Source organism: Syngnathus typhle, linkage group LG1, assembly GCF_033458585.1.
Source record: "Syngnathus typhle isolate RoL2023-S1 ecotype Sweden linkage group LG1, RoL_Styp_1.0, whole genome shotgun sequence".
Taxonomy (NCBI): Eukaryota; Metazoa; Chordata; class Actinopteri; order Syngnathiformes; family Syngnathidae; genus Syngnathus; species Syngnathus typhle.
The window spans coordinates 9,136,981-9,161,888 of record NC_083738.1 but is presented as its reverse complement, the minus strand read 5'-3'; the positions used below and the strand labels follow the sequence as shown (position 1 = coordinate 9,161,888).

Sequence of the window (24,908 nt, the reverse complement as noted above, 5' to 3'; positions counted from 1 at the left end):
ACGCATTCTGCTGCTTACCGTCACTGAGAATTTAAAAACAACACACTTATCAAACACTTACCAGTGCTGGCTGGTTTCTTTGATTGTTTCTAGTGAAGTGGGACTGTGGAGGGGAGAGCTGCAGGGTGGTGGCGTTCCCCACAGGATCGATGGATCACACTGGATCCCTGGACCTGGATGCCTTGTCCCTGATATATAATTTACATAAATAATTTGTATCTCATTTGCCATGAGTGCAAATGTTGGTATTTTGTCAGGGTTTCTAAAAGGTTGCAAACAGTTGCTCCTCTCACAAAGTCATGTTCAAAATTTCTAGAAAGGAAAATCTGCTGACTTTTAAAACTGTTGGTGAATGTGTGGCAAACATCATTGCGACTGTTTGCGACCTAGAACGACCATGTGCAAACCTTTGCTAAACTTCGTTGCTCAGTGTGATACAGGCTTTACTTGAATTAAAAAGGAAAGGGTTGAGTTCATTTTTATAGTATTAACAAAACAAATCAGAAACAAAGCAAAAGTCAAACACTAGAACGTTTATTATGTTGGAAGCCACAAACAACAATGGAGTGAACTTAATTCAATATTTATTGTTTTCTGCCATTTTGCATACAAACATATTAGCATGCCATTAAACTCAAGCAATCAAAAAATCCAAAAATCCAGTGCAAAGAAAAACAGAAACCAAAGTAACAAATCTTTAGCATTGATACAGGGTTTGGAAATAGGCAAAATGTAGGTTTTCACATATGTATTTTCCTACAAAATAATCTCTTTTGCCTCTTGGAATGAAGGAACAACGACAAGTACATAGGTGTTTGGCATTTATACTGCAAACCTGAGAGCTGTTGGCAATAGACTGCCTTCAACTCATCATCTTAGTTTGGCACCTTCGATTGAAACATTTTAGATCGTGCAAATGCAACTTCATGTAACATTCAAATCCTTCTTTCCACTGCAAGCAACCATCAACGACTTTCTCCATCCTTATGTTTTTCCCATCACTTAGTCTGCAGACACGACTAAGAATTTGGCAAGAAGAGGTACGATTCTTCAGTATCCTAAACATCATTACTTTACAACCACAGCCTTACTTAGTCTAGTAGCCAATGCTCAATTTACTGTAGATTGTGACTGTCATTTTTCAAATATGCAGCTTTGCATTAGATGTGACATTCAAAACTTACTGCAAATGTTGCAAATGCAGGAAAAGGTAGAACCGACAACAAGCATCAACTCGTGTACGGTACTGGTCAATTCCATGGTCTTAGTTTTAATGACTTTATGAAGAAATTAATAATGCACATATTGATGACCTGAGGTCCTGTTGCGTTTCTGTATTTGTGGAGTACTCAAAGACAATATGTTTCCTAACAAGACTTGACTGTATTCAACGACACAACCAGAAGCTTAGTGATGCTGATGGAGTGTTTGGCAGCAGAGCTGGGGGTGGATGGAATGGAAAGAGAGCAAACAACACTTGGGAACAAAGACTGGAGGAACGTGAGTTTGAAGAAGATAAAAGTGGAGAGGAGGGGAAGGGAAGGGGGGTGAAATGCAGCAGTAAGTGAAAAAACTTGATGGTGGCGACTTGGGAGATGTGAGCGGATATCAGTGAAGTGTAGGCGGGAGTGCACCGGGCTTTCTCATTTGTGATACAGCTTGACTGAGATGACGCACTGGGGGCATGTTTGCTTCCAGTAATCCAGAAGTAACAGACAATTATAGAAAAGTCACTTGAGGGTTAATTCAAAATCCTTGATATCCAGCTAGATCCATGTACTAACTAAAATGACCATAGTCCTCACTAGTAAGGCAATTCAACACAATGACTGTGTTTTAGGAATGGGTTTTTCTCCGACTACGAAAGTGGCAGCAATCGGCATTTGCGGATTGTCCAGGGGGGTTGACACTTCTTGTAAACACAACCCCTAAAAAAAAAAGCTATGTGGAATGACACTGAGTAGTAGAATGACATGTTTGTAACATATGGACGAATTTGTAAATAACTGCAGTCGACTGGCACAAACAGTATGGTAAGTGAGGAAGGACGCTCTTGGAAATGGGTATAAGCGGCAAAACATATATTGGCATGAGAAAATGGAATTTAAACTCCCGGACGGAATCACCTTCTGGACTGGTCTTAGAATTGCTCTGATATTTTCTGTCCCTGAAGGCCAATATTTATTTTTCAAGTTTTACATCTCCTTGTACCTCTGGAAGGTTCAAGATAAGTTTGTCGCATAGGTTGGCTGGCCCTTTATCGGGGAAGTTAGAATATTTGGTCACGTGCACGCATGTAGCGTTCTGGAGCATGCCACACTTCTGTGAAGTTAATCACAGGTCAAACAGGAGTGCATTTATGAATGTCATTGAAGAAGAAAAAAAAACAGTTTAAAGCAGTCTTCACATTCACCCTCTAAAAAAACCCATTCACTTATATACAATTTGTTTGACATATACACGTACACACACTTCTTGGATATGTTCAAGGCAAAGACACAGCCTGGAAATACTGTTGGAGTATATTTGTTTAGCTTTACACAATCGCACCTTTTAAGTACTGAACTACATTGATTGTGTGGTATCTAATTGTGATGCCTGCTAAGTATCACAATGTAAAACACAATTCAATGATCTTCGTTTTCCTCATTCCTCAGTCATCGGAGAAATTTAGCCTTATTTTTAGATCAACAATCTAGCAATACAAAAATGTTTGATGGTGCAAATTAGATTCAGTTTGCAGATAAAACTAAAAAAATGAAGGAATGAGGAACTACTACCCGTGATGCGTAGTAAATCTTGTTTCTTTTTCACGAAGGTACTTTCATACATTCAACATTTAACATCAGCCACATTTAAACATCTCCATGTGGCTGTTTGGATAACTCAAGCAATTCTGACAGCTGACAAGCAATTTGGAAAGTGATTAAAGTGATTAAAGTAATGTGATGAGCAATCAAATGTGTGGTCTGTTTGTCGCTGTGAGGGGATCCTCTTTGAAGCTCTCATTTGATTTCCCTAAACAAGAGATAGTAAAGCTCTTATTCTTTCACCTTTCATTCCATCACATGGATGCTGTTTGAAAGAAGCACTGCAGCAGAATTTTGGATTGTGGAATGTCGGAAGAGAAAGGCAGTAAGAACGCGATCAATCCAAACAAGATGACCTCGCATGCATGAGGAAAAAAAAAATCCAGTGAATTTGTTGGACTTCAGATGTTGACGAAAGCAGCTCCAAAACAATGTCAGTATGTACTTTCAGAGACAGATCTTCTTGGTCAAAATTCACATTCAGGATGCGACAAAGTGAGACAAGCGTGAAGACTGATGGACTGCACAAGCAGAAGTTCCTGGTGCCGCACGTCTAGTTTATTACCAGTTGAAAAGAGAGTTCTGACCCAACGTCATGAAGTAAATCTGACTGCTGCCTCCTGATTGCACTGATGCAAAGAAGACCTACAAGAGACAACATTCAGATGAATCTACATCACAAGATAATGGCTTCATTTTTTTTATTTCATCATTTATTTCAACTCATTAAATGCCATGATCAATTCAAGTCATTTCTTTAGAATGAAAACATCCAGCGCCAAGAACAAATTATCTTTTTTTTTTTACATTTATTTTGTGAGGGGTCACGGAGGGTCTGATGCTGTACTTACTAAATACATTTTTACAAAAACTTGTAGGCATAGTAATAATAATAATAATTTGTCTAATAACTGTTACCAAATACTTAATTTAAAACATTTGTTGGAGCAGATTGGTACAATTTGTCGTGACGACATACCTTGTCATTCCTTTCACACAGGAACTTCAGTTTCTGGGCCCTTTTGTGCATGAAAACCCCCTCCAGGTTTCCTGTGTTGGCAGACCTGAGCTCAATGGCCTTCTCTCCCCAACCCATCACCTGATTGGACTGTAGGTAAGCTGCACAAGCATGGAAGATGTTGCAGGATATTAAACATTTTGCGTTGCATTCACTTTTCACAAACTATGCAATATAGATTAACCCGAACATTTAGGAAGTTAACTTGTTGAAAGATACAGCGGACATTTTAAAGTTGAACAGCACTATTTGGAAATTCAGGGGACTTTCAGTATACAGTACAGTACCAGTGAAGTCACAACAAGCAGTTTGAACATGTGATGACAGCATACCACCCAAAATTTCAGATCAGGTAAGCGTCAAAAGATTAATCCTGGATGTATATTTTGGTCTTTACTTGGACTGTTGCAGTCTTTTTTGCAAGATGTCTTAAGGAGAACCAATTTCAGCAACGGGTTACAAGAAAGATGTTATGTGAAATAAGCAGACTCAAAATTCAAAACAAAGAATCAAGAACCTGCCTGACTATTTGCACAATCAGTTTTTGGCAAATGCAGTGTTTGGTTGGTTTTACGACTTTTAGAGACCTTCTTAAGTTTAAAAGTTAAAATTGTATAACACCTTCCAACTCTTTACACCACTGCAAATTCAGACACACAACATAATTTCTTTGGTATTGAACTGCAATAAAAAAAATAAAATAAACATCAACAAAAACAAAGAACTCACCGACTGATGCAGGCATCTCTCCCCATTGCAAAACCGTATCCTTGGTGATGCGCCCATAGGTATCAATGTACACGCCTTCGTCTTCGTAGCAAACAAGAACTTCTGTTCCAGCACTGTTTGGCAAAATAATGATGGCGTGCGGATGAATGGAACCTTGGATCTGTAAAAGACACACACAACCACACGCACAGAAGACATAGACATCACTGCCTTTGTACGCTTTTACTTTAAAGTTGTCTCCGGCAGGGCGTGGTGGCTTGGTGACTGTCTTGGCTCGTCTTTATGACTGTTGTTGGCGCCAGTTTGGATCGCCATCGCAAACTAAAAAAGCCACCAATTGAAACACATCATCCTGGAATCACCTTCAGTCGCTAATTAAGGATGCTAAAACAAAATCCCATCAAATTACTTAATCAGTCAAGAAGGTTTTCAGTAGGACCAAAATATTCAATAGGTGCAGCTCTAAATGATTGAGAGTAGAAAGACGATCATTAATGGTAACATTGCCAGAGAAAAGACATTATGAAAATAGCGTAAATGATGAGTGACTTCCAAGAATACTGCAGTGTGGTTGTGTAACTACCAAAGGGCTGTATACAGTACAACTATTACAATTGTTGGTACTTTTTAGTGACAAGAGGACACACAAAACACTTCACAAAAAGGTTCTACAAGTGATCAAATCTGGTTTGATATCATTACTAAAAAAACAGAACTATGATCAAACAAAATACATGATTATTCTCTAATTACTTTGAGCCAATAAGTCATTTGAGTTGAGCAAGCTTTTAGGCAGTGGTAACCACTAACTTAACCAGCCAAGTGAACACAGTCTATACATCACCAGAGTGTGAGCCACCACAATCCTCAGCATCAGCACCGGCATCCACAGACGCAATGCAATCTTAATCCTCTGTCTTGGCATCAGCATCGTTACATTGCTCATTCAACCCGCCACAGATGATTCACGGATGATTCACAGACGTTTGTGTGTGTGTGTGTGTGTGTTAATGTATGCTACTCTGCGTGGGTGAGTGATGCAATGTGTGCGTTTTTGTGTGTGCCAGTAATTGTGTGGGCGTGAAGTGTTCTTCGGAGTCCCAGAAGTTTAAGAAGGAAAAAAGTGGTAATGAACTTGGCAAGATGGAAGGTTAAGGCACAAATGTGGTAGACAGCTGGATGAAAACTGGCTTAATAAACTAGAAGCACATACACACGCACGCACGCACGCGCACGTACACAGACGCACGCACGCAAGCAAAGGAGGACAGGAAGAGTGTATTTTTAGAGCGTATTTCTCCCTACGAATGTCCGACATTACTGCTCTCACCCTACTTCACCCACTTCATTACTGAAAGTAGCACATGCTTGAGGTGGTGAAATGATGTGTATGTGTGTTAGAGAGTGAGATAGAGAGAGCGAGAGCAAGAGAGACGCACACAATCCACAGACACATTTATAGGTTGGAGACATTTATCGTTTTGTATGAAAATGACATATTGGGTAAAAACAAACATAGCATGCAAAGCTTAGTTGAGCAAAATTTGCTACGCATGAAATATAACGTAACGCTGCAACAAAGTTTAGAAGAATTGTCAGAATGTGAGCCGCCAGAAGTCCGCCCACACACAGCAGAGCAGAAATAGATTGTAAAACAATTAGTTTGATTAAGCTTGACCTCAAACAGGTCGAGAATTATGTTTTGGACACTTGTGTGATATTTAAGGACATTTAAGGACAAAGCTAGTTAAGACTTTAACTCTTTTCCAACGTAATGTGACTCATAATCTGCACAATTCAATAAAATAAATATGTTAACCCTAGCCCAGTACTTCAAGCTAGCGGGGTGGGAGTTGATGCCAGGGAACATTGATTATTTTTATTTTTTTTGCTGTATTAGAATTAAATGTAATTGCACTTCCATTGAAGGAGGTGGCAATGGAACTCTCATTGTCAGAGTGGGCAGATAGTAAAAAAGGCATTTATTTTTGCAGGGACATGCACACAAGCTGACAGGCAGGTGAGCAGGCACGCAGGGTACAGCCTGAAATGGTTGCCAATCGCAGATCGACAGAAACTACCTAATAGTTTTCATCAATGGCACAGCTATTGTCATGCAGTCTACACAACTTGTGGTGGAAAGACAAGCTATATTGGCCATTAATTAAATTGATCATTTGGTGGCACATGTCAATAGATACTCCAACATAGCACAGTCACTTGCATGTAAAACACCACATTAAGAATAATAATAATAATAATAAATTATATTTATAACGCACTTTACATTTGGGGTAATCTCAAAGTGCTACATGGCAGATAAAAAACAAGAAAACAAAACAAGGACAAGTTTAGAACAACGACAACCAAGATATGAGAGAAATTACGGAAATGCTAAGGTAAAGAGGTGAGTTTTAAGTCCAGTTTTGAAAGAGTCAGTGGATTGGGGTGCTCTTAGGTGGTCGGGGAGGGAGTTCCATAGTGTAGGGGCTGTATGGCAGAAGGCCCGGTCGCCCATGGTGCGCAGCTTGGTTTTAGGAACGTGGAGAAGGTGTGAATTGGATGAGCGGAGGCTTCGGGTGGCAGGTTTTGGGGCAAGGAGTTCTTTGAGATATGGGGGAGCATGTCCAAGGATACAATGGTGAGTGAGGAGGGCGATCTTATAATCAATTCGGAATTTGATGGGGAGCCAGTGCAGAGAACGGAGGATGGGTGTGATGTGATTGCTTTTCCGCACCCCCATCAGGATCCTAGCAGCGCTGTTTTGAATGTACTGAAGCCTATGGAGGCTCTTGCTAGGGATCCCGATGAGGAGTGCGTTACAATAGTCTATCCTTGAGGAGACAAAGGCGTGGACAAGTTTCTCAGCATCCGTCAGGGTAAGTGTGGGGCGGAGTTTGGAGATATTTCTGAGGTGGAAGAAGGAGGTTTTGCAGATGTGTTTTATTAAGAGGCAATTTATTGTTCATATTGGACAACACCATTGTTATTTCAAAAACTTCTTACCTCAGCACATTTCCTTTCGCAATATAAAATATCTTAAAGTCCCAATGATCGTCACACACACATCTGGGTGTGGTGAAATTTGTCCTCTGCATTGAACCCATCCCCATGTGATTTTGATCCATCCCCTGGGGGAGAGGGGAGCAGTGAGCAGCAGCGGTGCCGCGCTCGGGAATCATTTGATGATCTAACCCCCCAATTCCTACCCTTAATGCTGAGTGCCAAGCAGGGATGCAATGGGTCCCATTTTTATAGTCTTTGGTATGACCCGGCCGGGGTTTGAACCCACAACCTTCCAGCCTCAGGGCAGACACTCTACCACTAAGCCACTGAGCTGGTCCTTGTGCTGACTGGCTCGATGCTGACTGATTAGTGAGCTGATGAGGCACAGAGCACAGCTCATCATGCCCTTCCTCTCTACTTAAATCTTTAGTCTCTACTCCAGTTCTGTTTGATTATCTATGTTTGCGATTGCATTTGAGGAAGATTTAGTGCAGCTTTTTATTTTTATTGTCCTAATACTATTTACACCAAAAAACATTGTGTGCTTTATGAATGTTGAGTTCTCTGTTTGCCCATAATGTTTTGTTTACACAGAAGTTGCTACGGCTGCTTCATCTTTAAGACAGTTTGGCCATGTGAACCGAGCCTGTGGTCACTAATACAGTATATCAATAATGTCAGAAGGCCCTAAAGTTCCCACCCGCTCCATTTCAGCTGGGAATCATGTCAAACTGGGCACAAACCAGATCCATGTCATGCAAAATACTTCCCCAAATTTTAAGTTTAAAGGTGAAAACATGAGACCACGAAGCATTGGTAACACTATCCCCAGCGTGTTCTCGTGTCACGACCAAAGGTGGGACGGGGGCAGACTTTACCCTTCTACAGCAACACTTTGCAATGTGAATTATCCTGCCACTTGCGAAGAAAAATCACCAAGCCTTTTACAGCCATGTCAAGACTATCAAGTAGTGCATTCTTCTTTTGTTCGTAAAACCAAATTGTTTATCAACTCAATATTGTCATTCCCAGCAACAAATAAAGGTGTATTTTATTCAACTTTTGTGTATGACAGCAAGACTATGGTGGTGTTATAGTAAATATCCTAGATCCAATTGTTTAAACAAGTTATGTACAGAAGGAGAGTATACTACACTTACATGTGTGGGCAAGTAGAGGTCATATGGCGTCCCAGAATCTACATCAATTGCATGGAAACCAGAAGAGGAACCATAGATGACTTTTAACCTTTGGCCTTCCTCGACTGTCAGATCAACAGACAGTGGCTTTTGTGGTAAGGACCTGAAAGACTGAAGAGAGGAGAAAATGTCATTTATGACCTGCATGACATGGGCACAAACTCAAAAATGCAGTGTATTGCTGGCCTTTTCAGAGCAAGGACATAAAAGTAGCTCAAGCCACGCTGGATGTCAAGAAATGGGGCACAGCTCTAATGAGACTCCGCCGAGAGTGGGGGTTCTCCTGGACTGAATGTATCATGTCTGTCAATGAAGGAGAGTTTGGTTGCAGACTGACCTTAATCGGCATGAGTCCACCTTTATTCATGTTGTTGCAAATGCGAAGAAGTACTGTTTAGTTATGTTTAAAATGTTGGCCATGCATACACTACTGTACATGTCAGAAGTATATTGGTACCATTTTACCATCCGAAAAAAAATCTTTTGGGGAGCAAGAGAGATGGAGCCTATGTCAACTGGCTTTGGGTGAGAGGCGGGTACACTATGAACTCCTCCCATGCCACATGTAGCTAAACAACTATTCATACTCACAATGTCATCTATTGCCAATTTAGAGTCAACAAGTAAGTTACTACACACAATGTGGAAGGAAACTGGCATGCCTAGAGATAAGCCAGAGAAGTAGAACTCCACACAGTAGGCGCAGGGTTTAACACCTTCAAACACTGTCTACACTGAAGCCAAAACCAAAAGAACCACTACATTGGCCTTGAGAACCATTACCAAAAATCCTGAGCAGTTGCACTTTGGCTGTATCACGTCATCAACCCGTTCCTTGATTCCCAAGACCGTGAAATCGAATATAAACAACATCCAAACCTTACCAACCTTAAAGGCCATGAACTTATGGTAGGGTTTGGGTGCCCAAGCGTAAACCTCCACTGCAGTCTTCAAAGCAATTATCAAGAACTTGATCTTCTCGTAACGCACTGTACAAAGGGACACAAAGGTCTTGAAAAGTTAATGAACAAATAAACTAAAACAGAGACCTGCAGCTTCCCGTCTGCCTTGCTGTGCAGTATCAAGAAAAGGCACAAATGTTAATCTACTTACCCACTTTATAGTGGACACAGCCTTCCAGATCAGCAACAGATGTCCAACCCTGCCTCTTCTCCACCTCTGGGTCATTCCGGAGGATTTTATTTCTCAGCCAGGAAAGATAGTAAAGCCGAAGCTTGTTCTTTTTACCTTGAAACACACAGTCTTTCCAGTCTTTACAAACTTTACAGAAAAGTTCTTCAAAGGTTATTTCACTCTGTACCATTAACTTGAGAATGTCCCCAAATTGTAAATATACAACTGACAGTTTGTTTACCTGATATAGTAATGAGCACATTGAGTCCTTCCAGCACATCCATCTGCTGAAACCTTCTTCTGCTAATGAGTGAGTAAACCTTCCCCTGACCACTTCGGTCCAGCAGCCAAAGACCGTTTTCTGTCCCCACCAACAGATTCACTCCTGCAGAGCAAACCCAATGAAAATACACAACAGATATTCAACACAAGAAAACATACATCTCTATTGTGTACTGTATATGAGTCAATATTACCACAAGGGTACTTCTAGGTTTCCTCATTTCACCACCCCCCCAAAACAAAATCCAATTAAACTTGAAATGCATAAATTCATTAAGTTGATGTTATGCTGTTTAAAATGCATAATGGTCACATTTACGCAACTGATTTAATTGCAAACACCAAATATACATGCAAACAGCAATGTACTGTATGTGAGCTTGTTGACAGGTGATAACAGGGAGGGTATTTTTGGTTAGTTACTCATTTTGTGAGTACACGGTGGACCATTGAGGAAAAGTATTTACTGTAATTTCTGGACTATAAGCCGCTGCTTTTTCCTCAAATTTTGAACCCTGCGGCTTGTCGTCCGGTGCGGCCTACATGTCAACATGTCAAACAACAAGTTTGGCAGCATCCAGCTACACATATAATATGATGAATGTAACTATTCACTGTTTATATTTTCAGGCTCAGTGGGAGTCTAGCATGTTGAGACTTAGTCTAATTCTGGTGGCCTCGACCAAGACCCACGCAGCTTGTTTAAAATTTAAAATGACAGTTTTGCACAATTGTGGATGCGAACACAGCGGCCACTTGATTTGCACAAGAGGAGCACAGTCCTTGACAGAGCTGAACGAGAAACTGATATGATGAAGTGCGTTTATAATTAAGACTTCATTATTTTACTACATTTTTATGACGAGTGAATAATTGCGATGACAACAGAGGCATTTTATATTGATATGGACCCGCATACAGTGTCACTGTTTAATACACTTGTTTGAGAGCAAAAGAAAAGTACCAACCCCACAGTCCAGCACAGAGCACCTCAGTGGTGAATTTCTTCTTGTATTTGCGGATCTCAGGACTGTCACTCTGCGGTCGAATATTGGTTGGGTTCACATTCACCACAGAGCCTTTCCTGTGGTTCTCTCTCTTGATTGGCTCACCCTTACTACATACTGAAAACATTTTGTCTCATAACACCTGAGATAACTCAAAGTGATTCATACAAAGCTTGTATATGTGTTTGGAAGTGTACTCACTTGGGCTCTGAGGTGGCGAAGATATAGGGATCAATCTTGGATCGATAAAGGAGAAGAGAGAGGAAGAGGAAGGTGAGATGCTGTTACTAGCTGGACTGCCGAAAGCCTGAAGAAAACAAAATCATGAAAATTACAGTCATTCAAGGCTATATTCATGAGTCTGCAGTTTTATAAACACTAATATACATGGTACACAGTACAGCATATAATTAAGCATACTTTTGATCAGTGCGAGTGCAATGCAAAACTATGTAGTACCACAAGATCACTCCACTGGTCATAACTGTCTATCTACCTTCCTCTAGTGGACAAATGTAACTAAAGCAAGACAGCTATGTTTGAAGATCCAGCGAGTCAGATACCGATGGCTAGATAAAACAAAGTTCAGTCCGCTGATCAACACAGAGGCACATTGGACTTTAAGTCACTCCGGACTATAAGTAGCACCAGCCATAAAATGCATAATAAAAAAGAAAAATACATATATAAGTCACACCGGTGTATAAGTCGCATTTTGGGGGGGACATTTATTTGATAAAATCCAACACCAAGAACAAACGTGTCATCTTGAAAGGCAATTTAAAATAAAAATAGGCAACAACAGGCTGAAGGTACGGTAAGCTAGCGTTACATTAACACATAAACAAGGAACTGAGAACATGCCTGACGTAACATATTAAGAGTTTTTCATATAACTAAGTTTATCAAACCATCCGTGACACTCCATTTCTTTAAATCCAACGAAATCTTTGTATTCGATGTCACTCATAAACAACTCCGCTAATTCAGAAAGTACCGTAATTTTCGGACTATAAGTCGCTCCGGAGTATAAGTCGCACCAGCCATAAAATGCTCAAAAAAGTGAAAAAAAACATATATAAGTCGCTCCGGAGTATAAGTCGCATTTTGGGGGGCAATTTATTCGACAAAATCCAACACCAAGAACAGACATGAATGAGCAACAACAGGCTAAACGATACAGTATGCCAGTGCTTCTCAAATAGTGGGGCCAGTGCTATACCTGGGGGGGCGCGTGTGACCCTGGGGAACAGGCTTTTTTTTTGCAGTACTAGAATAAAGTGTAATTGCGCATCTTCCCAGCAGGGGGCAGTGGCACTCTCATTGTTACTTCTGTGACGTTTGCGACAGTGCAACATTTTACGATTTACAAGACAAGTTAGGATAGTCACGGTGGGGAGGGGAGGGGGGGGCGCGAAAAGTTTTCTTCTTGCTAGGGGGGGGCGTAACAGAAAATAATTGAGAAGCACTGCAGTATGCTAACGTGACAAACACAAACGAGGAGCTGAGAACGGGCCTGACGTAACATTCAGTTATTTAAAAAAAACTATTACATAAATAACACGTTTATAAAACCATCTGTGTCACTCCAATTCATTAAATCCATCGATTGTCCTTTGTCAACAATGCCGTGTGCCGCGCCGCAGTTCAAATTATTTCACAGGCCCATACAACGATATATAAACTATATTTTAAATAACTATCACATAAACAACAATATTATCAAACCATTTGTGTCACTCCAAATCATTAAATCCATCGATCAAATTTGTCAACAATGCCGTGTGCCGCGCCGCAGTTCAAATTATTCCACAGCCCCATACAACGATATATAAACTATATTTTAAATAACTATCACATAAACAACAATATTATCAAACCATTTGTGTCACTCCAAATCATTAAATCCATCGATCAAATTTCTCGTCCTTTATGTCATCCTGGTGACAGAGGACGTCCAGAGGATATGGCTCTTTAAAGTGTTAATTACTTTATTTGATTTTTTCTCTCTATTTTTCATGTTTTGAATATGTTCAAGATAAAGATATCAAAGCATGTGAAGTGATCAACTATACTAAAAATAATATGTGAAGTGGTCAACTATACTTGTAAGTAAGTGATGTGTTAATGATCAAGTAAACATTTGCGAAAAAAACATATATAAGTCGCTCCTGAGTATAAGTCGCCCCCCCCCCACCCAAACTATGAAAAAAACCTGCGACTCATAGTCCAAAAATTACGGTAGAAGTTGCAGCGCTTCCTCTTCTACGTCGCTTATGTCAGACTCATTGTCAGTTGCAGTTCCAATTATTCCACAGGCTAGAGCGCCTCCTTGCGGTCTAGTGTGAAAATAACGCGAAATGATATAATGTGTTAATAATTTCACACATAAGTCGGTCCTGATTATGAATCGCACCCACGGCCAAATTATGAAAAGAAAATTGCGATTTATAGTCCAGAATATACGGTACTCACATGTAGCTCCTGAGGTGTGAGGGATCGCGGTGCCGTGGGCGATTGTGCGTATTTCTGTTCTCGTGTCCGCTGTTGCTGGCTTAGTGCATTGCGAGAAGGACTTGACGAAGATATTTTCTGCAGAAGGTCTGGCAGCATGTAGGTATCATCTGAGGTCATCTGAGAAATCTGTGAATTAAATATTAACACTATCAACTATGATACAATGTGACATATCCCCGCTCAAGCAAATAAACAAGTGACATCATAAGATGTGTGCGTGTGTTGTGTGTATGTGAGTGTGGGTGGTTCTGTAAAGACCTGGTTAAGATTGTGATGAGGCTGCAGCACAATGCCATCTGGTATTCTTTTTAAGTATTTCTCTCCCTTTCCATTGGGGAGGCCACAACTAGAAAGATAGAAACGTGTGAAGCAATTACAACACATCTAAGTAATAGTTTAATGAGTGACAATTATGTTTTTAAGATGAAAAGCAATCAAAAATGGGCATGTGAAGGTAGGAAAGCGCAGTGAGGAAGAGAGGTGAGAGATGACAGATCCAGAAAAGGATATATTGCAAATGTATCAAATGCAAAGAACTTACATTGGCCATATTGCACAACCAAATAGCTAAAACTATTAACAAGTATGTCATAGTTTCTCAAATGTTTGCCGCTTCATAAATGTTGAGTAATGGACTTATTTTTGAGTAATTATTACAACCTCTTTTTATTTATGAATTATAGCTCACCTGTTCCTGTCTTCTTCGTCACTACTTCCAAACTCGTCACTAGAGGAGGAATATTCTGTGGCCTTGTTGAATGGGCTCAGAACAGTCTTGACACCCTGCAAACAGATGAGGTCAGATACAGCAAGTGAGCAGATGAAAAACAAGATCAGAGAAGCAGTGAGTGTGTGTGTGTTTGTGATGATAAAGATGTTTTGCATAATTTAATTTACTTTGCTTTATCTACTTAGATTAAATAGTTCCGTGTGGACTTTGGTTATAATTTCTTTTATGCTACCTTAGTGATGCCTTCTTCAAACAAGACATTGTAATAGCCTACTGATTTTACAGTATGTAGAACACATTCAAGAATGCTTTACTTGTAAATGTCTTCCAGTTATATCGTTCTGTTGCTGTCTGCGCTGCTGAAGACGGTGCTGCACACGTGGACTCTCCAACTTGAAGTGCTCTACAGTACAAGAACTCAAATTAGTTCTTATAGGAAGACGATACAACTGTGTAGTTCTGCGTGGAACATTTTTATGAGTGCAAAATTGAATCTTGGATCGGATCCGATTTTTTTTCCCAGCTGTCAATTTAACAAGATAGAAGGCAAATCTAACTAAATGGTTGCAGTTTAACATTGTACAGTGCAACAATTATGTCGATAACAACAATAACAAACATGGTTAAGTCAGTACCTCTAACGTAAGACTTACTGACACTCTGGAGCAGGGGTGTCAAACTCATTTTTGTCGCGGGCCACATTGTACTCATAGTTTCCGTCGGGAGACCATTATGACAGTTAACGCAAATATTATATACAGCATAGGCTACACAACAAACTGTTGAATGGTGAGCTTTGAAATCAGACACTAGAAAAAAAAAGTTCAAATATTTTAAAAAGCCGCATGGGAATAAGAATTGCTAGCAATAGCTGTAGTTTTTAAAAGTGAAGACAATTTGCAATTTTAGCATTGACACATGAGGTCAAAGCACAATTTGTCTTCATGAGCCAAATAAAATTATAATTTTTAAAATTATAATAAAATTATACGGCCGATTAGGCGTATATCGGGCTCCCGGGCCTTGGGTTTGATACCTATGCTCTAGAGCAGTGGTCCCCAACCACCGGGCCGCAGACCGGTACCGGTCCGTGGGTCACTTGGTACCGGGCCGCCAAGCCGCACAGAAAAAAAAATAAAAATTATCGACGATCAATTAATTCAGGTCAAGACACTCATCCCGGTCACGTGACATGTTTCCCCAGTCGAGCCCGCAAAGCTAATATGTGGCGACAGGCTAACTAACCAGGCAATGAAGCATTCAAAACTGCTTCGGCACATGGAGACCAATGCAATAAAAGACAAACCTTAATCACTTCGGGTGTCATTGTCTCCGATTACGTCTAGATGGGACCGGCTCGTTTCTGAGAAACAAACTCAGGGCTCCCACTAATTCAACGTAATGGCGAGTTTTATTTTTGTCATTTGTACTTGTTTTTATGTCAGTCGTATCATTTTATTTCATCGTATTTATATGTTTATTATAAATGTATTATTTATTTATTCATTTATTTATATAAATATTTTATTTATTTATATAAATGCCGGTCCGCGAAAATATTCCTGACATGTAACCGGTCCGTGGAGAGTAACAATCTATTGTATTGGATATCAATACAATTATACACCCAGAATCATTTATGACTACACTTCGCCAATGACCGGGAATGCAAATGAAGAAACAAAAAACGATGGTGGGCAGAATAATGTATATGGAATATCACATTCTATTTTGATAAACATTCAAAAAGAAATCTCAGAGAGAATCTGACCTGGATGGTTTCTGCTGATAGAAGCCCCGTGAGACAGAGAGATTTTATCTGTCATAAGCACAGGACTGCCACTAGATGGTGAGAGAGACACACAGGCAAAGAGCATAACATGGAAACTAATCACACATACAGGTATATTGTTCCTTAAGCCTTTTGCTCTACTATTTTACTTAGCATTTTAACAACAAGACGAAAGTCCTTTACTTATAAACCTTGAAAATACAACTGGTTTATGGCATGAGTAAATGCAAGGCAGAATCGTCTTTTCAGTAATGTTTCAACTTAATAAATTAAAAGTTGTATCCCATGGGCAGACTCTTTGCATTGTTATGCATTCGCCCAAACTGATGCCACATTTTGCTGATATGGGTAACCGGTTAACAAAATTACAATTCTGCTATTGTATATTTACGTCTTCATAAGGACAAGTAAAAAAAATCCTCTTATGATTCATTGTCTTAAAGATATCACAGAGAAAAGAAACACCATTATCTTTTTTGGAAAAGTGTTAGCCCTTACTAAGGATTCAGCTGCCTTAATCATTCCAAGTAAATCATGTAAATCAGAGCTATTTTGGACATATCCGAAATATAGTAATATGATAATGAAAATACTGCTATTACCTGGAAGCAGCCCTGTTGTGTCCCTTCACCAGTTCTCTGCAGTAGAACTTAGAGGTAGTACGTTCTGGCACCTGGAAAATAACATTTACCAGTAAATTCTCGACCTACTCTACACAGGCCCAAAGCAATCCGCCAATCATTTGATCAAACGAGAAAGAAAACACACAATTAGTAGAAATATAAACGCAAAATACCTCATAGATTTTCCTCAATAATGTACCTTACAAGTACAGTTATTAGCGCAAGAGTCCTGTCGGTAAACACAAACTATTTCCTCTGTAAAAGTTAGAAACCAGTCAAACAATTCTGACATGAAATTGCACATTGCAACTACATCACAGACCACTAGGAGTCTACATATCCTCAGTTGAGCAACACTGCTCAACCAGAGTCACAAAAATAAGCCTGGTTCACAGGATTAGACTGATCTCGACCGCTCAGGAGGATGCCCGACCTCAAATGGGGAATATTCAACATGTTGGATTATAGAGCATCACGGCACAGGTGTGCTTAGCTCAACTCGGGGCCTGGACATCTTGCTATCATTAATGGAAAAACAAATTAGAGTCTATTCAATTATTTTGTAAAAGAACTAGAGGCCATCTGTTTTATAGTCTGTCAATATCCATAAAACAAACAAATCAACAGAATACATATTGTGGAGAGGCTCAGTCAAAGTCTTGACCTAAACCCGATTGAGATGCCATGCAAGACCTAAAAAATTATCATGCTGAACTGCAACAGTCTTTGAAAGAGGTATTCTCCATCCCAAATCCATCCTGATTGTTGTACAAGTCCGTTCTGCAACTTATTGGTTGGTTGAAGTTATTATTGCCAAAGGAGGTTCAGCCAGTTTAATAAATTGAATCTTTAGTTCTTCCTCTCAGTCCTGTGATTGTTTGCATGATACGCTCAATAGAAATTTGAAGACAAATTATTGTTTGTGTTATATTAATTCAAGCAGACTGTTTATTGTTGTGATTTAGATGACGATCAGACTACCAGTACATTAAGGACCAATTTATAGCCAGACATTGAAGAAATTCCATTTGGTTGAAATACCTTTTCCTCCAACTGCAACACACATCCAGTGGTGCTAGGTTACATGACACTATTGATGCGTTTTCAAAGCAATAACAGGAGGAATTGAGTTATTAATTGCTCTGCTGGCTCAATATGGCTGCTGTTGGTTCAACAACACAACATTGCAAATAGACAATCCCTGTTGCTGTTGCAGTTATAAGTTGTCCTTTTAAATCCGTATGCTGGTAAATACACCTAATGGCATATTTTGTGATGACCCAGCAGGAAAGCAGTTATATTAGACACAGAGAGAAAGTGAGCGGTGTCTATGTAACACGTGGCTGTTTTTGTTGTGAGGTAAAAAATTCAATGTCAACTTCTGCCCAAATCACACATACTTTCTGCAAATACAAGCACTCGTTCAGTCCAACCTCATGATGGTAGTTTACATCTAAGGAACAAAAACTTCCTCCTTTTGATGGCAGGTTGCCACCCGATTACGTTGACAAGAACACACAACAAACTATGCCCTATGTATTATGAGATTATTTTATGGTCGGGAATAGCTTGATTTACTTTCTACTCTTGCGGTTAAAAAGAGATAAATATTACCTTAGGTGGTGTCTCAGAGTCCCAGAAAACATCATCTGAGGGCGATACAGGCGTGAAAGGGGACAAAGCCGAGATAGCCATATTTGACATGGAGCTGCTGTGAGAGGCAACTCGGCTCGAGCGCAAATTGGCATTCTGGAGGGAAGAAAATACACATAGATGTCAATCTACGCCTTTTGAGTAGTGTTCTGTGGAACCTCTGACCCAAAAGAAAATCAATTGCGTTCATATCACAATCATATTTAATGTCGATTGGCATTTGAGCAGATCACGAGACCACATTTTAGCAGGCAACAAAGGATTAAAGGAATGCCTTATCAATTTTACATGTGTACATTGATTAGTAGTAATTAACTAGTTTAGCTTGGAAAAGCTAGAAGAGCTGAAAAATATAGTCCAGACCTGAAGTACAGGTAGATATGCGTGCGTGTGTATTGAACATTTTTGGGACATGGTATGATCTTTAGGACACGCCACTTAGGTGAAATTAAAAGCCAATGCTGTACTGAGTATTTTTAATTAGCAAGAGGTGGGAGATAAGTTCAACTGCCCAAGGGAGGATCTGTGGATAATGTCAAACCGTAGAAATCGTGGTGCAGGCGGCAGCTTCTATTTTGTCCATAATGTGAGTAGAGTCTGTGCTCATAAATTAAGCTACCGATACATCTAAGCAGCATTCTGTCCATCATGCATGCAATGTAGGAGGACATCAATTAGTAATTTCAGCATTGTCCACGCGTGTTAGCCTCCATGTCTGCTGCATAAGGGACAAGCAGAAATGCTAGCATAGCCCGAATTTCGGGCAGGTGCAAGACATCTGTTTGGGAATTTGGCTGACCATTATGCACCAAGATTGGCGTTGTACTATAAAAAGGGTCGTTTGACGTGCGCCCTGTCGAACATTTAGACGTGAATTAAGACCATTTGTCCAATCGAGGTGCAGATACGCAAGCTCCAAGGATACGTGTGGTGGATATAATCATATAATAATGACAACAGTGGGCATCAAACCCTGTGAATTATTGTGGAAATCAATAGATTGATTGATTTTTATTATCATCGTTATTCTATTTATTTATTTATTTTTTTGCATCATCCGACTGGCTTGGACTCACCTTTTGGTGGGGCGGGGGTGGCACACTACCTTTTGTGGAGAGCGGGCTGATACATAACGTCGACTGACATATTTAACGCGCCAGCAGTTCATTCTGTATTTAATGAGGGAAGTATTTTCTGGTTCCAGAGGCATTAAAAATGCTCCAGTCATGCATGGTTTGCTTGTTGCTTTTTCAAGGAATAGGCATGAAGATGTCTTCTATGTGTGATGTGAGTAAACCATATTAAAAAAATAAATGAGTGAAGTTGCTTTGCTTGTGCGCATCTGCGAAATTACAAACACCCAATCTAACCCGCCTCAGTGCAGATTTATGATACACTTTGCGCCAGACTTCCACTGGTCATGAAAAAAGAGGTCTGAGTATTTTATAACAGTTTCTTAACAAAGACTTTGTGAAATAACAGTTTTATCCCTGAGAAAATGTGTTACAATTTAAAGAAATCCAAATTCAACCAGTAAGATGTCCATTGTCCTAGGAGGTTCCACTGCACCACAGTGAATGTTCATGACAGGACTGTGAAATACCTGGTTATTGTGAGCTCTCTGCATGGCTGGCGTACAAGGACTAGAACTGCTACCAGAGCCAAGTCTTGAGTGTATCTCGTTGGGGAGGCCAGCAGCTAAAAGCATCCTTGCTAACTGGGAGTCCTGGTAATCCATCTAAAACATGAAGCAGATTGTGCTTGTAAATGTGCGGTACAAGTGGGTCCAATCATGATGCCTCAGGATCGTTAGAATCTGCGGGGCAAGAAAACTCTGGCAATACCAAATTAGAGGAGAAACACTGGACCTAAAAGTTAACGGAGGAGTCAACAATAATAAGCACACTATCATGGTGTTTTTTTTATGGTACAATTAATGGTTTTAGGCTCGGAATATACCGCTACCTTATACTAAAACACTTAAAAAAAATTAAAAAACATTTTAAGTAGTTTGATTTTGCAATCTTTTTGACAAAGCGTGCAAAAGTCACTTAGACAAGTCCCACTTTACTACTAATTGAGCAGCAGAAAAGGATGTTAGTCCTAATGCTTTGAGTAAGGGAGTATTTTCTGTCCTCAGACCAGCAATCAAAACATTTCACTTATTTTCTTCACAAAAGCGAGAGGTAGGGTTGGGGGTAAGAGGAGTGGGTGGAAAAAGGAGCATCAAAAGAAACAGTGATTTGTGTACAGACAAGGCCACACCAAGGACAGACAGCCTGTAACACAACGTGGGGAATGGCAGTGATAAAAAGGTGTTTGATAGCCAAGAAAGGCAGTGCTTTACCGCTGAGCGCTGGCAGTTTGCGGGGCAGCTGGACAAGGCAGCAGCAGCGGTAGCGGCAGGAGCGCCTGTGTTCCCGCTGTTAGCCATTAGCTTTTGGACAAATGCCTCTGGCTTTTCTCTTTGCCTCTCCCAGTCCTTCTCGCTCTCACTGTGCCTGTTGTCATGCTGCAGGGACAGGAGCTGCGTTTGGTCTTTAGGTAGGGTGCGGTGTGATCTCCTGCCTGACGAAGGCTGCTGATGCTGGCTCGGAGACTTGGTCTTCGCTGGCGAGTGGAGATGAGGCTGCGAGTGCTTGGCCTTAAGCTGAAGCAGCTGGTATGGAGCAACAGCTCTCTATGCAGCAAACACGGAAAGCACATATAGAAACAGACAGTGCCAGGAAGCGACTAAATGAAGTAGAATTTGTGTACACTGTAAAAGGGGTAAAGTGTACAAAACATTTTGAAGAAGCCTGTAACAGGAATTTAAGTTTAACAACACTCCAAATGCTCGACAGCAGTGTTTATCGGGATATCACATTGGATAGGCAGATAAGGCTAATCAAACAATGCGGATTATAATGTAAGTTTAAGGCATATTTTGCCAGAGCACTTCTGTATATTGTTTGTTAAAAATACGACAGCAGTGTTTATCTGGATAATGTGTTGGATAGGTGGTGGGCACACCAGATAAGTTAAACAATGTCAATCATAAGCAAGCACATGTCCAGTATTTAGGCATGTCTAGCCACCGCATCGTAGAGCACTTTAGACCCCTTTCCATGTTTGTAAACAACAATGATGTAATCAGGATGAGCATGCACCGCTGATGCTAATAAGATAAAGACACAGGCACGGGTGCAACAACCTACTTTCTGAGGGGTATGCAAGCAACATTACAGGCGCCTGCCCCAACCAATTTTTTCTTCCCTTCTTTCCAGTCTAAACAGTTCACCACAAATGAGTGCATTTAACAGATGTGTTAGAAAACCTTGAGGTTCCTCCTTTCAGAGTAGAAATTCTGAGTCATATTATAGGACAAAATACTCCTGCTAATGTGGGCAACTGATTCCAAATTACATATGTTGCTGTTGAAATATTGCTCTAATGTACTACAAAATTAACCACATGCGAGTCTAATTATCCTTGGAATTTTGATATTCTCACTAAGAAATGAATAAAGAGCTTACATTTCAATGAGGCTGTACACTGACTTATTTTGAGCAGTGCAAAACGATCTACTGTATACCACGCAACAAGAAATCACAAATGACAGCGTGGACTCAATCTGTGTTGGTTAACAATAAGGAAACATTTTAAAAGTTGCTTTATTTGGGTGTATAATGTCCTTACCAGTGACAACACATAGAAGTATACGGCACAGAGGTGCCTAATGTGTTTTAAGCTTTAACCTTCAATCCTGATTGACAATAGTGACGGTACATAAAGGCACGCTGTTGACAACCTACTAAAAATAATAACACTTTCGAAAGAATACCGAATGACCGAACAAGAAATATAGCAGAAAAGAAGAAGGGTGCATGCTGTGAATGCCAGAGGGAGGGCGACGGTGAGAAAACAAGGAAAGGAAGAGAAGACGTGCAGCAAACAGTCGAGACAGAAAGAGAAGGCTTTAAACCAAAAATGAAGAGCTTGCTGTGATAAACACTGGCATAAAAGGTTGTCAGAATCTAACATTGCAGCTACTGCACTGTGTACGTCATGGTCTTCTCTCCCAATCCTATCTGGAGTCCCTCTCAAATATAGAATTAAAAAGTCATTCTTTTCCACTCACTTCACATCAAAATGATAAACACGGGTTTTACTACCAGGGGTGTGCAAAATCAACTTCATGGCTAGCGACATTCTTTCTCTTTACATTACACTCACATGAATGTAGCAACTGTCTCACATATCTGCTCCATATCAGTCTTCAAATCACAAAATGAATCTTATGTCCACAGAGAAATTGAGATAGATTTTCATGCTCATGAATACAACTACAATTAAAAAAAGAATTCAAACTTGTGTTTGCCAAAAATAAAACCCAAAAAACAGCAGTTACCTGCTCTGAGTCCAGAGGCCTTACATCAGCATTCCACTGTCTGTCTGCATTGTCCTGTTTCAGACAAAATGCACATACACTTTATTTAAACATAGTAGACATACATTTGTAATTGAAGCAAAAGTTAAATCACACCCCCTCCACATGTAGTATATTGCACATACTACATGCATGTACACTACATACCCAAAATAATTAGGAAAGTCCAAGGTCCAAAGATGATTTCTGAGAGGTGGGATCTAAAATATTTAGAGATTGCAAGATGGTGGGTAGCTCTTAGCTAATGCCATGTGCTAAATATTTTACAATGACCTATTTTTACATTTCTGCGGAAGACTCATTCGATGCCCAAATCATTTCTCTATCTATACACCTTTGCTTTTGTTATTTCTTGTATCTTGTATCTTAAAACTTTACACTGATGAGATACGTATCTGCTCAACCATTGAATGACTAGCAGTGGTTAACCATACTTGCAACCCTGATAGACTCCTAATTTTGTCTAAAAATGATTTTGAGGGCACAACAAATTTGTGCCCTTTTGAAATGACTAAGTAACATGCTCCAGAACAGTGCGAAAAGCACATTACTTCCTGTTTATACTGTTATTGCTATTATAAGTTGTATTGATTATGTTCAACTTTAAACTGCCCTGCAAATAGTGAACAAATAATGTTTCATGGTTGGTTTTTATAGAAATTGTGTCAAAACAACATAACTCGTTACTCTTACGTGCTGTTGATACACATCAGAGTTGAACATTTTACAACAATTGCAGTTCAAATCACGACTGTGAAATACTTTGCTAGAAATGAAAAAGTCACTCAGCAATTAGTCAAGTTCGTATTTGTGTTTAAAGATGAAACCAGTGTGATACAAATCTGCTGTCCACAAATGTCTTGACAGTTTTGTTGCCAAGACACATGTTTATGACCCATGGATCAGGATCGAGGGCTTGCTAGTGGTATTTCAAAAGACAATTTAATCAATCACTTTTCAACTGGATTCTCCACAACATTTTGTTGCAACTTGAATAAAAATATTAAAATATCATTTTTACCTGTCCACAAATGTCTTGACAGTTTTGTTGCCAAGACACATGTTTATGACCCATGGATCAGGATCGAGGGCTTGCCAGTGGTATTTCAAAAGACAATTTAATCAATCACTTTTCAACCGGATTCTCCACAACATTTTGTTGCAACTTGAATAAAAATATTAAAATATCATTTTTACCTGTTTCCTCTCATTCCTCTGATATCTGTCAATCTTTAGGATTCTGTTGTCACGGTTATCAGACTCCTCCCCAAGCATAAGCTCTTGTAGTTCTGTCCACTGAAAGGCAGCGTCTGACAGCTGTCGCCTCTGATGCTGATAACATTGCAATTAAATCCAAGTTTATTTCATTTTGTTTAGAAATGGCAAATCAAACAAATAGCACTTACATCTTCTAACATTTGTCGCTTCTCATGTTGTTGTTGGATCCTCCTCTGTCGATCAGCCAATAATTGCTGCTTGTATTGTTCTTGTTCTGCTATTTGCTGCAAAGACAAGGCACACATTTGACTTTAAATCACCGTTTTCCAGATTTTGGCGCTCCTTCATTACGATATTGGCTGGTTGCAGTACTATGTGTCTAGGGTTCATTTATGTAGTCTGGAGATCAACATAGTGTACACCAGGGGTGCCCAATACATCGATCGCAATCTATTGGTCGATTGCGAAGGAAGTGTGACTAGATCGCATGACATTAAAGAGTAGGGGATCCATTGCCACTATGGCATTTCTCTTTTGATTGACATACAGGGGAGCCAATCTGACGTCTGAACTTTTTACACTTTACGGATGCGCGTTAATCCACGCTAACTTGTTCGTTTACCTTGCTGCGTAGCTAGTTTCCAATTCTTTTAAATTAAATACAACAAAGGGTACAAAAAGTTCAGGGCTCATGGACAGTTCTGGAACTTACTAACAGGGGGGAAATATCCAAATGCGCCACCGCCCTGACTGCATTATTC

The 24,908-nt window shown here is 39.9% G+C and overlaps 1 protein-coding gene across 4 annotated transcripts in view; it reads right to left on the bottom strand.

Annotated features, from left to right (window-relative positions):
* Nucleotides 1–513: 513 nt before the first annotated feature.
* Nucleotides 514–24,908, bottom strand: part of si:zfos-2326c3.2 (mitogen-activated protein kinase kinase kinase kinase 4) — a 46,814-nt gene continuing 22,419 nt past the window's right edge. Inside the window, exons 13-33 of one of the 4 annotated variants that reach the window (XM_061272560.1) lie at nucleotides 24,336–24,431; nucleotides 24,127–24,261; nucleotides 22,891–22,944; nucleotides 20,848–21,180; nucleotides 20,104–20,238; nucleotides 18,462–18,596; nucleotides 16,827–16,897; nucleotides 16,204–16,274; nucleotides 14,747–14,835; nucleotides 14,391–14,485; nucleotides 13,961–14,048; nucleotides 13,661–13,828; nucleotides 11,387–11,492; nucleotides 11,147–11,302; nucleotides 10,138–10,281; nucleotides 9,876–10,010; nucleotides 9,651–9,751; nucleotides 8,724–8,873; nucleotides 4,558–4,717; nucleotides 3,790–3,929; nucleotides 514–3,455 (exon numbers count right to left, since the gene is read on the bottom strand). In XM_061272560.1, coding sequence (XP_061128544.1) covers nucleotides 3,372–3,455; nucleotides 3,790–3,929; nucleotides 4,558–4,717; nucleotides 8,724–8,873; nucleotides 9,651–9,751; nucleotides 9,876–10,010; nucleotides 10,138–10,281; nucleotides 11,147–11,302; nucleotides 11,387–11,492; nucleotides 13,661–13,828; nucleotides 13,961–14,048; nucleotides 14,391–14,485; nucleotides 14,747–14,835; nucleotides 16,204–16,274; nucleotides 16,827–16,897; nucleotides 18,462–18,596; nucleotides 20,104–20,238; nucleotides 20,848–21,180; nucleotides 22,891–22,944; nucleotides 24,127–24,261; nucleotides 24,336–24,431 — 2,646 coding nt within the window. In that variant the 3' untranslated portion in view covers nucleotides 514–3,371. Of the gene's footprint in view, nucleotides 3,456–3,789; nucleotides 3,930–4,557; nucleotides 4,718–6,529; nucleotides 7,467–8,723; nucleotides 8,874–9,650; nucleotides 9,752–9,875; nucleotides 10,011–10,137; nucleotides 10,282–11,146; nucleotides 11,303–11,386; nucleotides 11,493–13,660; nucleotides 13,829–13,960; nucleotides 14,049–14,390; nucleotides 14,486–14,746; nucleotides 14,836–16,203; nucleotides 16,275–16,826; nucleotides 16,898–18,461; nucleotides 18,597–20,103; nucleotides 20,239–20,847; nucleotides 21,181–22,114; nucleotides 22,370–22,890; nucleotides 22,945–24,126; nucleotides 24,262–24,335; nucleotides 24,432–24,908 lie in introns of those variants that run through there. The other 3 variants (XM_061272568.1, XM_061272577.1, XM_061272584.1) reach the window with 3 other exon arrangements.